Source organism: Dendropsophus ebraccatus, chromosome 12 (assembly GCF_027789765.1).
Source record: "Dendropsophus ebraccatus isolate aDenEbr1 chromosome 12, aDenEbr1.pat, whole genome shotgun sequence".
Taxonomy (NCBI): domain Eukaryota; kingdom Metazoa; phylum Chordata; class Amphibia; order Anura; family Hylidae; genus Dendropsophus; species Dendropsophus ebraccatus.
Window position 1 is genome coordinate 57,109,870 of NC_091465.1, and position 14,281 is coordinate 57,124,150.

General features: G+C 45.0%; 1 protein-coding gene across 3 annotated transcripts in view; it reads right to left on the bottom strand.

Moving 5' to 3' along the window:
- Positions 1 to 14,281, bottom strand: part of LOC138769042 (NXPE family member 1-like) — an 80,947-nt gene that overhangs the window by 28,106 nt on the left and 38,560 nt on the right. For all 3 annotated transcript variants that reach the window (XM_069947207.1, XM_069947208.1, XM_069947209.1), the window contains one exon: positions 5,707 to 6,392. In XM_069947207.1, the coding sequence (XP_069803308.1) occupies positions 5,707 to 6,392 (686 nt within the window). The remainder of the gene's footprint in view (positions 1 to 5,706; positions 6,393 to 14,281) is intronic.

Sequence of the window (14,281 nt, forward strand, 5' to 3'; positions counted from 1 at the left end):
CCTGGCAGCACAGAAGCTTTGTAATTGCGACATGGCCTCCATCCTCCATTCAAGCCTCTAAATGGCGCTCTGTCCCTTTGGTGGCTTGCCCTCTGCCCATATGGCACATTATATCCACATTTGGGGTATTTTCGTACTCAGGGGAAATTACCCTACACGTTTTGTGTTCACTTTCTTTTTTAACCCCTTGTGGAAAAGGAAAAAATCAAGGCTAGACTAACATATAGTATAAACAATGTTTAATTTTTACACTAAATCATTGATCTTGTCTTGATTTTTTCATTTTCACAAGGGGTTAAAAGATAAAAAAAAACCACTAAATGTGTAGAGCAATTTCCCCTGAGTATGGAAATACCCGACATGTGGACATAAAGCGCCATGCGGGTGCAGGGTAAGCCTCCAAAAGGAAGGAGCGCCATTTGGCTTTTTGAGGCTGGATTTGGCTGGAATGGATTTCGAGGGGCCATGTTGCATTTAAAAGGCCCCTGTGTTGCCAAGACAGTTGAACCCCCCCACAAGTGACCCCATTATGGAAACTACACCCCTTAGGGAATGTAACAAGGGGTGTAGTGAGCATATGGACCCCACTGGTGACGGGCATAAATGTGGGACAATATGGCGTGAAAATGAAATATTACATTTTTTACACTATAATGTTGGTTTAGCCTTAAATTTTTCATTTTCACAAGGGGTTAAAAGAGAAAAAAACACACAAAATGTGTAGAGCAATTCCCCGAGTCCGTAAATACCCCACATGTGGACATAAAGCGCCATGTGGGCGCAGGGCAAGCCTCCGAAGGGAAGGAGCGCCATTTGGATTTTAAAGGCTGGATTTGGCCAGAATGGATGATGAACGCCATGTCGCATTTACAGAGCCCTCGTGCTGCCAAGACAGTGAAAACCCCCCACAAGTGACCCCATTCTGGAAACTACACCCCTCAAGGAATCTAACAAGGGGTGCAGTGAGCATATGGACCCCTTGATGACGGCCACATTTGTGCCGTGAAAGTGAAAAAATGAAATTTTTCCCTTTTACGTCACATTGTTCCACATTTGTGCCCGTCACCAGTGGGATCCATATGCTCACTGAACCCCTTGTTAGATTCCTTGAGGGGTGTAGTTTCCAGAATGGGGTCACTTGTGGGGGGTTTCCAGTGTTTTGGCAGCACGAGGGCTCTTTGAATGCAACGTGGCCCTTGAAATCCATTCCAGTAAAATCCAGCTTGCAAAGGCCAATTGGCGTTCCTTCCCTTTGGAGGCTCGTCCTGTACCCGCTTGGCACTTTATGTCCACATGTGGGGTATTTCCGTACTCGGGAGAAACTGCGCTACACGTTTGGTGTTTTTTTTTTCTTTTATCCCCTTGTAAAAATGAAAAATGAATGCTAGAACAACATTTTAGTGTAAAAAATAGAATTTTTCCTTTTTTACACCACATTGTTCTGAAAATCTGCGAAGCACCTGTGGGGTCCAAATGCTCACCGCACCCCTTGTTACATTCCTTGAGGGGTGCAGTTTTCTAAATGGTGTCCCTTTAGGGGTGTTTTTTTAGGTTTTGGCACCCCAGAGCCTCTGCCAACCTGAAGTAGTACAGTCAAAAATGACCAAATATAACGGAGCCATTGAAATGCACTAGGCGCTCCCTTATATCTGAGGCTTGTGGTTGCGTCAAATAGCGCAATAGGGTCACATATGGGGTATATCTATAAACTGCAGAAACGGGACAATCAGTATTGGGGTGAATTTCTCTGCTAATAGGTTTATCATTATGAAAGATATTGGATTACAATAAAATCTCTGCACAGAAAATAAAAATTTTCAAATTTCTTACACACTTCGCTTTTATTTCTGTGACTCCCCTAAAGGGTTAAAAAACTTTCTGGATGTGCTTTTGCAGAGTGTGGGGGGTGCAGTTTCTTAAATGGGGTGCTTTGTGGGGCTTTCTAACATACAGGCCCCTCAAATACACTTGGGGGCTCGGTTCACACGTTGTAAGAGTGCGGCTGTATGTGCGGCTGTAATTGTGCGGCGGTATTTTTGATGGTTCGTGTGTATGCTGGGAAGTATAGGATATGCGGCTGCACAGTGCACACTATCTCTGAATCTACGGCCCTATCGTAAACGGACCCGTAAAAAATGAACAAGACCATTGTTTGCGGCTGAACATGCGGCCGAGGATTGACAGGCGGTCCGTACGGAGTACTTCAAAAATAGCCGGCAATGGTGCCGAATGCCGATGCCTCTAATAGTTAATATATTAAATTAATCAAAGACATTTTATTTGTAATCAAGACACTTTCGTTGATCAATAATTTATTTCTAACGAATCCATCATTTTGCAATTAAATATACTGTTAAAAAAAATAGATATATAAATAAATGTATATTTATCTATATATTTATTTTTTGACAGTATATTGAATTGCACAATGATGGATTCGTTAGAATTAAATTATTGACCAACGAAACTGAATTTATTTCCAAGAAAATGTGTTTTATTCATTAAATATTAATTAGTACAGGAAGCTCTATAAGCCGTGAATTCATATGCCAGCAATAGAGCTTTCTGTACTAATCATCACTTTACTTTAATGAAAACATCAAATGTTTCTTCTAATTATGTTATGACAATAACATTATTAGAAGAAACATTTAGAATTATATGTGCGCTCAGCTGATTGGCTGTTCGGCTGAGCGCACATATAATAAACCGGTCCGCAGTACAGTCACTTCATTGTGCTGCAGACCAGCGAAGAGGACACATCGGGGTGAGTATAGAGCTCTCCCCACCCCCTCCCCGGCACTGCACCCATCCCAGCAAGGAAGGGGGGGTCAGTTAACCCCTTCCTTGCTGGGATGGGTGCAGTCTGACATCAGTCTGGCCCCCCGGGGGTTAAGGGGGATGCAATACATCCTCCCTTAACCCCTTGGGGGCCAGACTGTAAGCAGCGATCTGTAAAGATGCTGCATACTGTAAGGAGCACAACACCGCTCACAATGATGGGTGTTGTGCTCCTGTTTGTGTTTTTTTTGTGTGTTTCTCCCTTTTTGTTTTTCAGATATCGGTATCCTGGGGATTACGTCGGATTCCATGGACTACGTCGATGACCAGCGGTTGTTCTTTGAATTTTTTAAATAAAATGGTCAATGAGGGGTGTGGGGGTGTTTTTCTTTGAATAAAAACATTTTTAAACTTGTGTCTTGTCTTTATTTCTTTACTTTTTAGACTTAGTAGTGGAAGCCGTCTAATAGACGGAATCCATTACTAAGTTGGGGCCTAGTGTTAGCCGGTATAAAATGGCTAACACTAACCCCCCTATTATTACCCCAGTACCCAATGCCACCAGGGGTACTGGGAAGAGCCGGGTGCCAGTGGTCCCGGAGCGTCAAAATTGGCGCTCCTGGACCGGGCGGCAGCAGGCTGGTAAGATTTAGGCTGGGGAGGGCCTAAAACAATGGCTCTTCCCACCCTGGTGTTACCAGGCTGCTGTCGTTTGGTTTTTAACCCGGCTGGTTATAAAAATAGGGGGGACCCTATGCGTTTTTTTTTTTAAATAAATAAATTATTTTAAAAAAACGCATAGGGTCCCCCCTATTTTTATAACCAGCCGGGTTAAAAACCAAACGACAGCAGCCTGGTAACACCAGGGTGGGAAGAGCCATTGGTTTAGGCCCTCCCCAGCCTAAATCTTACCAGCCTGCTGCCGCCCGGTCCAGGAGCGCCAATTTTGACGCTCCGGGACCACTGGCACCTGGCTCTTCCCAGTACCCCTGGTGGCATTGGGTACTGGGGTAATAATGGGGGGTTAGTGTTAGCCATTTTATACCGGCTAACACTAGGCCCCAACTTAGTAATGGATTACGTCTATTAGATGGCTTCCACTACTAAGTCTATAAAGTAAAGAAATAAAGACAAGACACAAGTTTAAAAAATTTTTTATTCAAAGAAAAACACCCCCACACCCCTCATTGACCATTTTATTTAAAAAATTCAAAGAACAACCGCTGGTCATCGACGTAGTCCATGGAATCCAACGTAATCCCCAGGATACCGATATCTGAAAAACAAAAAGGGAGAAACACACAAAAAAAACACAAACAGGAGCACAACACCCATCATTGTGAGCGGTGTTGTGCTCCTTACAGTATGCAGCATCTTTACAGATCGCTGCTTACAGTCTGACCCCCAAGGGGTTAAGGGAGGATGTATTGTATCCCCCTTAACCCCTCGGGGGCCAGACTGATGTCAGACTGCACCCATCCCAGCAAGGAAGGGGTTAACTGACCCCCCTTCCTTGCTGGGAGGGGTGCAGTGCTGGGGAGGGGGTGTGGAGAGCTCTATACTCACCCCGATGTGTCCTCTTCGCTGGTCCGCAGCACAATGAAGTCACTGTACGGCGACCGGCTTATTATATGTGCGCTCAGCCGATCAGCCAATCAGCTGAGCGCACATATAATTCTAAATGTTTCTTCTAATAATGCTATTGTGATAACATAATTAGAAGAAACATTTGATGTTTTCATTAAAGTTAAGTGATGATTAGTACAGAATGCTCTATTGCCGGCATATGAATTAACGGCTTATGGAGCTTCCTGTACTAATTAATATTTAATTAAGAAAACACATTTTCGTTTAAATAAATACAGTTTCTTTGTTCAATAATTTAATTCTAACGAATCCATCATTGTGCAATTCAATATACTGTCAAAAAATAAATATATATATAAATATACATTTATTTATATATATATTTATTTTAACAGTATATTTAATTGCAAAATGATGGAATCGTTTACATTTAATTATTGAACAATAAAAGGGACTTTATTAGACAGAAAATGTGTTTTATTAATTCAATATATTAACCATGAGAGACATCGGCTATAGTGCAGAGGATCGCAAACCCCGGTAATAGCGATTCATGTAAACTGTTTCCCTGCTTTCCCAGATGCATCCAGAGGTGTTTGGATCACTTTCTTAACATTTTATTTGTTATTTTTAGTTGAACCAGATTTCAAAGTAAATGACCGTATGCTTTGAGCCGCATGTCTATTTTTTCCCACGGCCGGAGTTTCACCCGCACATTTACAGCCGCATAAAAAATACAGCCGCACAGTTACAGCGTGTGAACCCAGCCTGAACCTGAACAGGTCCCTAAAAATATCTGATTTTGAAATTTTACAGAAAATTTGGAAAATTGCTGCTAATGTTTGAAGCTTCCTATTGTCTAAAAAAAATGAAATATAGTTTAATAAATGCCGCCAACATAAAGTAGACATGTTGCTAATGCTATTTAATATATAATTTATGTGGCATAACCATTTTCTGTATAAGCAGAAAGGTTTCAAAGTTTGAAACATGCATTTTTTCAAAATTTTTCATGTTATTTTGGTGTTTTTCATAAAGATTCGTTATGAGGATCGACTCCATTTTACCAGAAATGTAAAGTACAATATGTCACGAGAAAACAATCTCAGTATCAGCCGGATAGGTAAAAGCATCCCGAAGTTATTAATGAATAAAGTGACACTGGTCATATTCATAAAATTTGTCTCTGTCCTTAAGGCCATTTCAGGCTCTGTCCTTAAGGGGTTAAGTTACGACTGTGTGTTGCGTTATGTACACATGGATAGTGAGAGGCTGTTACAAATATAAACATGGCTTAATATGAACTCTTATAATTAGATAGTTTATTGGAAGACATACCTTGTAAGGAGGCTGCTTTCCAGTGCGGACAACTGTGAATAGGGACGTTTTACATTTTTATATGAAGTAAATGATTCACAGCTGAAATTTTGAGGTTTGACACAGTAAAAATATTCTTCATTTTTATAGTCGGCATATTCACAAAGTTCTTCTGTTTTATCCAGAGCAAATCCACACTTTGTCACCATTTCTTTATCTTCACTTGTAAATTTTCCTAAGAAATCTAGTTGACCATACCAGCTATTTCTTGACCTCCAGAGAGCAGAGGCGGCTTCGCTTGGGTGCATGAGAAATACGGTCACCACAACTTTACCTTCCCATAATAGGGTAAAATAAACATGGTATGTTCCATTGTTAAAATCTTCAATCCTCCCTGAAGCTCCGGCTCTCTTATCTTGATCAGAAATCCTTGCTCTGAGATAGTCCCCTCCATAGGTTTTCCTCTTTCCCAGATAATCATACACATCAACCTGTACAGTTAATTGATCCCCAACACAATAATAATTTTGCGAGTTTTTAATGAACACTTTGCTATTGTTCGCACTAGTTGCATTATCTTTATCCATAAAAGTTACTTTAGGTATCTTCTGGTTTATCTGAGTGAAGATTTCACTAATCTGCTTTTGAATTTCTGATGCTTTCTCAGGACCATTTGTAAGGATAATACGATCATTTCTATTAGAACCCTGTCAAACAGAAAAAAATATCAATAATAGTGAGCGAAAAAAAACTAGAATCACTAGACAATGCTAAAGCAGTGCTTATGGAGAAGTCATATGACCTTGAATTACTCTCTGCTCTGATCATGCTTATATTGGGATCTCAATCTACAGGGACTTCACCCCACCTCATTCCTAGGCTGTTTCGCTGCCGCTGACAAAGTGGCAGCAAAACGGCATAGGGGTGAGGTGGGGGGCCAGCGGACTGGGACCTATATGATTGTGCAATCCTACATGTGTGGTATTTTGATTGGCACTTTGTATTTATTCTGTTCAGCATACTACAGCATTTTTGTGGCAGCACTGGCACTTTATTGTTTATTATGCATTTATGCTGACAGGTCTACCTAATATTTATTACATGCACATGCACTTTATACCATTACAGGTCCCAGTAGTGAGGTCTCCCACCTCCCAGGTCCTTGTTTTTAGTGTTGTTTTTGTGATAGATTCAATAAAGTTTGTTATTTATTCCTCTATATACAGTAACTGTGTGATTCCAGTTACTATAGGTTCTTTGTGCCCTATAGGTGTTATATCACTTGCTAGATGGTAACGTGTGATGCCACTTCTGTGGTGGTTGGTCGGAATATAGCTTAGCCAGATGGTATACTGTCGCGACGCCAGTGTCGACACAGGTATGGTGGTACACCTGATTTTAGTTTAGGAAGGCTAGCTATACAATTTCCCCTGTGGTCGGTGACCTGCTGGGCTGTGAGGGGGGTCCCTTGGGTACTTATCACAGTGGTCCGGGGTGGAGTTGTGACCCTCCTGGACTATCAGTACCGCCACCCACAGAAAGGGGAGATGACCCAAGAATGTAGTGTCTACTGTGTTGGTGCTGAAGTAATAACCACTGAGTTCTTTTAGCATAAATAGATCTTTATACAATAGATGATAGTAGAATGTAAACCTGACAAGACGGAACTTTTGTGTAGGAGAGCGGTGAGCAGTTGAGAGGAGTTTTTGCAGAGAGTTTAGAACAGCGGAGGGAGGTTTGTACTGCAGGTTCAGAGTAGTAGAGAGGAGGATGTCGTAAGAGTCCCAACCCAGGGTAGAAGTGTGCTCTGCCGGAACGTTAGATGAAGAGGAAGAAGTAGAATACCATAGACTTGAGAATAGACGTTTACTTGTGCCTGTGTTTTGACTTCTTGTCTTTTCATCACTTTTTGCCCACCAGTGTCAGGCGACCTGTCCTAGAGGGTGACACAAACCCCAGACCCTGTTACCTGGGTTGAGCAGAGTGGCCAAGATTTCCTGGTTACACCTGTGCTGCGAGATAGCGTACGTAGGCTTCTATCAACTTTGCTCTATCCAGACTAGTTCCTTTTGTTATCAGGATACTTTCCAGCACTCTTAGACTGGTTCTCACCATGGGTTGGGGTTTTCTTCGACTTTCCTTTCCCTTGAGAAGCTTAACACTGCATAGTATGTGGAAGTGCAGCTTTCAAGAAAAGGGTGTGTAAGTCTCGCATATACGTCTGCTCTGCTCAACAACTAGACTAAGACTGGAGAGTGTAGCTCTGGAGTGGAGACCTGGCAAAGCCAGGGCCCAGATGGACCACGGTAGGGACAAACTTGTCTTGCTTCCTGTCTGCTCAGAAACTTAGCTAAGACTGACTAGGTGTGGGTGTATGCTTTCTCTCCCCATGTGATGACTTCCTACAGGTGATGTACTAACCCCTGTGAGTGGTGAAGAAGAAAAACATAGAAGAAAGGAGCTCATAGGTAGAGAGCCCTCTATGTTTACCCTTAACGGCCGCATGACGGGTATACCCCGTCGTTAAGGGGTTAAGGCTATGTTCACACAACGTATGAGACCGGCCATTCTGTGACCCGGCCGGGTCACGGAACAGCCGGTTTCTGCCCGGATCATCCCGGATGATCTTTCTGGCCGTAGTGTTCTGATGCGGGCGCATCACCGTGCGCCTGCATCAGAACCTAACATAACACACAATGAAGCAAGTGGTCGGAGCCGCTCACTTTATTGTGTGAACTGACAGGTCTTTCTGCGACATGTCAATTATTTGCGGGTCCGCATGGGATCTCGGCCAGAGCGTATACGGTGTGTTTACACTCCGGCCGGGATCCCATTGAAGTAGAGCCATTGTTCCACCCCGCACAAGTGGAGGAAAGTGCAGGAAAAAATTATGGTTTAAATCCAGCGCTTCATACCGGAATCAATATTTAAGATGCAGACTGGTGCCGAAAGTGTAGGGCAGAACAAGTATTGAATTATAGGCACTGCATTTTAAGGGGTTACCAGAGAAGTCCGTCAAAATTTTTTATTAAAGTATTGTATTGCCCCCCAAAAGTTATACAAATAACCAATATACACTTATTACGGGAAATGCACATAAAGTGATTTTTTTTCCCTGCATTACTGCATCAAGGCTTCACTTCCTGGATTAAATGGTGATGCCACAACCCAACTCCCAGAGCTGTGCGGGCTGTGGCTGCTGAAGAGGATTATAGCAGAGGAATGCTCAGTGCCCTTCCAGTGCCCTGTGTCCCTCACGGTTCCCCTGCCATCATCCTCTCTAGCAGCCACAGCCCACACAGCTCTTGGAGTCGGGTCGTGACATCACCATTTTATCCAGGAAGTGAAGCCTTGATGCAGTAGTAAGTGCAGGAAAAAAAGCACTTTATGTGGATATTGCGGGATTTGTATAACTTTTGAGGGGCAATACAATACTTTAATAAAAAATTTTCAACGGACTTCTCCCTTAAAGGGGAACTATCAACAGGTTAGACAAATCTAATCTACTGGTATTGCTCGTTGCTAGGAGGGTGGGGCAGTGCCCCCAATGGTCATACCAGACCGAGGAGTAAACAATTAAGTGTGTGGGAACGGTGCCGAAGATGAAGTTAAAAGACAAACCTTCATATTTGGTGCCTCCTACACAAAAGGAACATATCAGCAGGTTAGGTCCGTCTACCCTGATGATAGTTCCCCTTTCTTCATTAGGTAATAACATAAAACAATAAAACATCAATTTTTATATTTGCAGTGTTAATAAGTGAACCAGAAGGGCTTTTCAGAGACTGAGCAGAATAGCTGTTTCACATTTTTATATTTGTTATGTCCGCAATTGTGTCTGCAATCAAATAAAAAAAATGTCTGTAGTGCAATCCAGATTTTTTATGGATAACCAAAAAATGGGAAGGTGATTGGTGATGGTTTGTATTAAAGGACAACTCCGGTAAAAATGTAATTTTTAATGCTATTACATAAGAAAAGCTAGACAAATTCCTAATGTACACTAATTTTGAGAAATGTACATATAGTGTTATTTCACTCAATTTAATAGATCAGACAGGCTTAAGTTTTTCTAAAATAAACGTGACGTCACGAATCGGGTGTAATTTACATGAAGTGTCCAGAAGGGGGGGGGCGCAGTATATGTAGAAGTCTATGTAGAGTAGTCTATGTATCTGAGCGTGCATGTATTCACCATAGTGAGAGGGGTGAAAGCCTATGGTCGCTATTCACATTAGATGTACACAGGCTAATGTATGCGCTCCTGACTGCTGCTTAGCTCTGGGCAGCAAGGGGAAAGAGGTGCATCTAACTACCTTCCCCCCTCCCTCCCCGTGCTGCCCGGTGCCTTGTGGGATGAGCAGCAGTCAGGAGCACATGCTGAGAGTTGTAGTTCAAAAGAGTGGAAGAGCGGGATCAGATGTCCCCCACGCTGCCCCCTGTCCCCTATAGACCCCAGACAGGAAATGTTCCCCTCCTACATACTGTGCGGGCTGAACAGCAATCTCCCCACGCTGTCCCCTACAGACCCCAAACATAAGATGCCCCTCTCCTACCCCAGATGGTAGTCAGGCAGAAGTCAGGAGGTCATGCTGAGGGGGACATCTTCTGTCTGGGGTCTGTAGGGGATGGTGCCGTGCTGGCTGAGCAGCAGTCAGGAGCGCATGCTGAGAGTGGGAGAGCGGCATTTCCTTGGGACCTGTCAGAGCCTGTGTACATCTAATGTGAATGGTGAATCGGTTTACACCCCTCTCCCTATGGTGAATACATGCACGCCCAGCTACATAGACTACACTACATAGACACTACATTACATAGACTTCTACATATACTGTGCCCCCTGCTGGACACTTCACCCGATTTGTGATGTCACTTTTTTTTTTTTTTAAATTGAAGCCTGTCTGATCTACTAAATTGAGGGAAATAACACTGTATGTACATTTCTCATAATTAGTGTACATTAGGAATTTGTCTAACTTTTGTAATAACATATTAAAAATACATTTTGGCGGGGGCGGAGCCTGACCGGGGATGGAGTAAGCCGCACGCCGCGTGAGCTCCCGCACATCACCGTCTCATATATGCTCCTGCGGGCTGGAGGACGGCGGCACCCACACACCCCACAGACCGGAGGACGGGGGACACGGCGGGGATCAGATATGGCCGGTGGGACATCTAAAAAGAGCACCCAGGAGCCCAGGGACACGGCGGCGCCATCCCACAGAGGCCTCCAAGATGGCGCCGGCTCCACTGTGCTGCGGTCCGGCGGGGTGCCCATACAGCAAGCTGCGGGCAGGTTAGCGGTGTGTGCTGGGGACCTGCCGGGGGAGCGGGGGGGGCAGCCCAGGCATCAGCCAGGGCCGGGGCCCGCCTTCCCCTGACGCAATCCTGCCTGATCCTTCCTCACTGGGGCCCGCCATTATGAGGCAGCAAAGCCATGAGGCCCAGGTCCACAGGGAAGAGGAGGAGGAGGACGACATGCCTGAGCCCACAATGAGGGAGGTATTTCGAGCCGTAATGAAAGGTAACATGGCCATTGCCTCCCTACAACAGCAAGTAGGCTCTATTCAGGAGGAACTGTCCTTTATGCGCCAAAATGTGCAAAAAGTCAATGAGAGAATGGCTGCTGCGGGCAGAATCAGTGATTTGGAGGATAAACTAGGCCCTGTTGCTAGAGATACTCGCAGACATGATCAGCAAATCTCTGCTCTCCTCCTCAAAGCAGATGATCTGGAAAATAGACTGAGACGCAACAATGTGCGCATTGTGGGCTTCCCAGAAAAAGCAGAAGGCCCTAATCCCACCCGTTTCTTTGAATCCTGGATTAAGGATGCTATGGGAGAGGGGACGCTGTCACCTTTGTATGCTATAGAAAGAGCCCACCGAGTCCCTGCCCGCCCGCTGCCACCTGGGGCCCAGCCGCGCTCGGTTCTAGCGAAGCTGCTTCATTACAAAGACAGAGACGCTATCCTGCAGGCTGCACGCCAAAACCCTGATATTACCTACAATGGTTGTCGCATTTCCTTCTATCCGGATTATTCAACAGAAATTCAAAAGAAGCGGGCACGCTTTACAGAAATTAAACGCAGGCTACGCCAACTTCATGTTCCCTATGCCATGCTGTACCCGGCCAAATTGCGCGTTGTCGCTATGGGGGACACGCATTTCTCCACTGAGCCACGAGATGCTGACCGCTGGCTTGAAGCCCACCAGCAGCAGATTCAGCAGGGGGCCGCTCCCTGATGTGTTCCACGTCCCTTTGCTTTCCTCCATGGCGTGTGGAAATTTTCTCCCTCTGCTGTGGAGACTATCTAACTCCTTATGGTGCCTTTTGTCCTGAGCCCGCAGTTGCACCTTATATCCTGATTGAGGCGGGGTGGCCCAAAGAAGATGCGAGCTTTTCACCTACACTCGGTAGTGTGGAGAACTGGTGGCCCCCACTGTCCACACATAGTGGGCAATTGTTCCTGTTTTTGTTCTTTGTTCTTTTTCCTGTTTTTCTTTTTTCTATTTGTTTTTTTTCTAGTTGCTGGGTCTATCAGGCCCTGTGTTTCTTGGCAACTCCCACACATTATGCATATACTCTTTACCCTCCGATATTTTTCACTGTACTATGTGCTGTGCATTGATATGTCCATATTTACAAATGTATTTCTTTTTGTTCCCCTATGGCGAATGGCATTAGAGTGGTCTCCTGGAACATAAGAGGTCTGGGTGAGGCTGATAAGCGTTACGCACTGTTTGATAAATTACGTACTTTCCACCCCCTCATCTTGTGTCTGCAGGAGACCCACCTTACTAAAGACACAGCTCATTTGTTACACAGGTCGTGGATAGGCTGGAGCTATCATTCTTACTATTCACAGTACTCCCGGGGGGTGAGCATACTGGTCCATAAAAATATACCGTTTGTTTGTCTAAAGGTTCATGCAGACCCTCACGGACAGTTCGTTTGTTTGTTTTGCTCCATTTATGCTACTAAGTGGGTATTGTGTTCACTCTACATACCTCCACCATACAATGGCTCAGTCTTAAAAACAATTTTGGGTTTTGCTGCGTCACACCCGGATGCCTCACTGCTCCTCATAGGTGATTTTAATTCTGTTGTGGATGGCACCCTTGATAGGATGTCTATAGTGGCATCGTCCTCCACTGCGCGCCTGACCCCATTGGATGCGCTCTTACCCGAGGTAGCTCTCTTTGATCTTTGGAGGGCACGGCATCCGGGTGTGCGCGCCTACTCATGTTACTCGGCCACGCACAATAGCCTATCTCGCATAGACCTTGCCCTGGGGGATGCCCGGACACTGTCCTTGGTGATAGAGGTAGAATATTTGCCGCGGTCACTCTCTGACCACTCCCCCCTGAGCCTCCTCCTGGAACACCCTGGGGTGTGGCGACCCACAGTGCGGTCCTGGCGCCTTAATCTGCATTGGCTTTCTATTCTCGAGACGCCTGGTATTCAAATGGCAGCAGAAGAATTCTTTAACCACAATTCTGGTACTGCCACTCCGCAGATTGAGTGGGATGCCATGAAGGCGTATTTAAGAGGATATTTTATACAAACTATTACCCGAACTAAGCGAGCAAGAGGCCGTCTACGGTCTGCTCTCCAGGTCTCCCTTCTACAGGCGGAGGAGAATCACATTGCAGGTAATTCTGCTGTTACCTCAGCTAGACTTAGAGACGCCCAACAGGTACTTACAGATTTTGACCTTGAATCCGCTGCCCATAAGAAAAACTTTGCTAAGCATGTTTTTTGTAGAAGGCGAACGTACTGGGCATCTTTTATCTGTCATCACGAGTGCTCAAAAAAGTTCGACCTTCCTCACCCACATGCGGAATAATGAGGGAGCCCTGGTGACCTCTACCCCTGACATTTTACAAGTTTTTAATTCTTATTATTCCAATCTTTATAGCTCCAAATTGGAGGTCACTCCTAATCATATCAGGGATTTCCTGTCTTCTGTCTCCCTCCCGGTCCTAACTGCTGATGTACGGGAAACATTGGAGACCCCACTGACATTAGAAGAGCTAGAGGCTGCGGCCTCCTCTATCACCAACAACAGGGCACCGGGGATGGATGGGTTGCCGGGAGAATTATTTAAAAAGGTGGGAGAAGTGCTGTTACCCAAGCTGTTGGAGGTGTGGCAGGCCTCTGTGGAATCAGGCTCCCTTCCGGAGTCCATGAGGGAAGCAATAATTGTAGTTCTACCCAAGCCGGGGAGAGATGTAGCCTTGCCGGGCTCCTATAGAGCCATCTCCCTGTTATCTACAGATATCAAGATAGTAGCCAAGGCCATAGACAACAGACTCTCCCTCTACATGAATGCTCTAGTTCATCCCAACCAAACGGGCTTCATTCCAGCCAGATCCACTGCCATGAATATTAGACGGTTATATGTTAACCTCCAGTTGCCTTCGGGGGATTCGGGGGGGAGGGCGGTGTGTTCACTCAACGCTGTCAAAGCTTTTGACAGTGTTGAGTGGGTCCTCCTATGGGCAGTGCTGGACAAGATGGGGTTCGGGCCACGCTTTATTTCTTGGATCCGGCTACTATATTCCTCACCCTGCGCGCGTGTGAAAGTAAATGGTG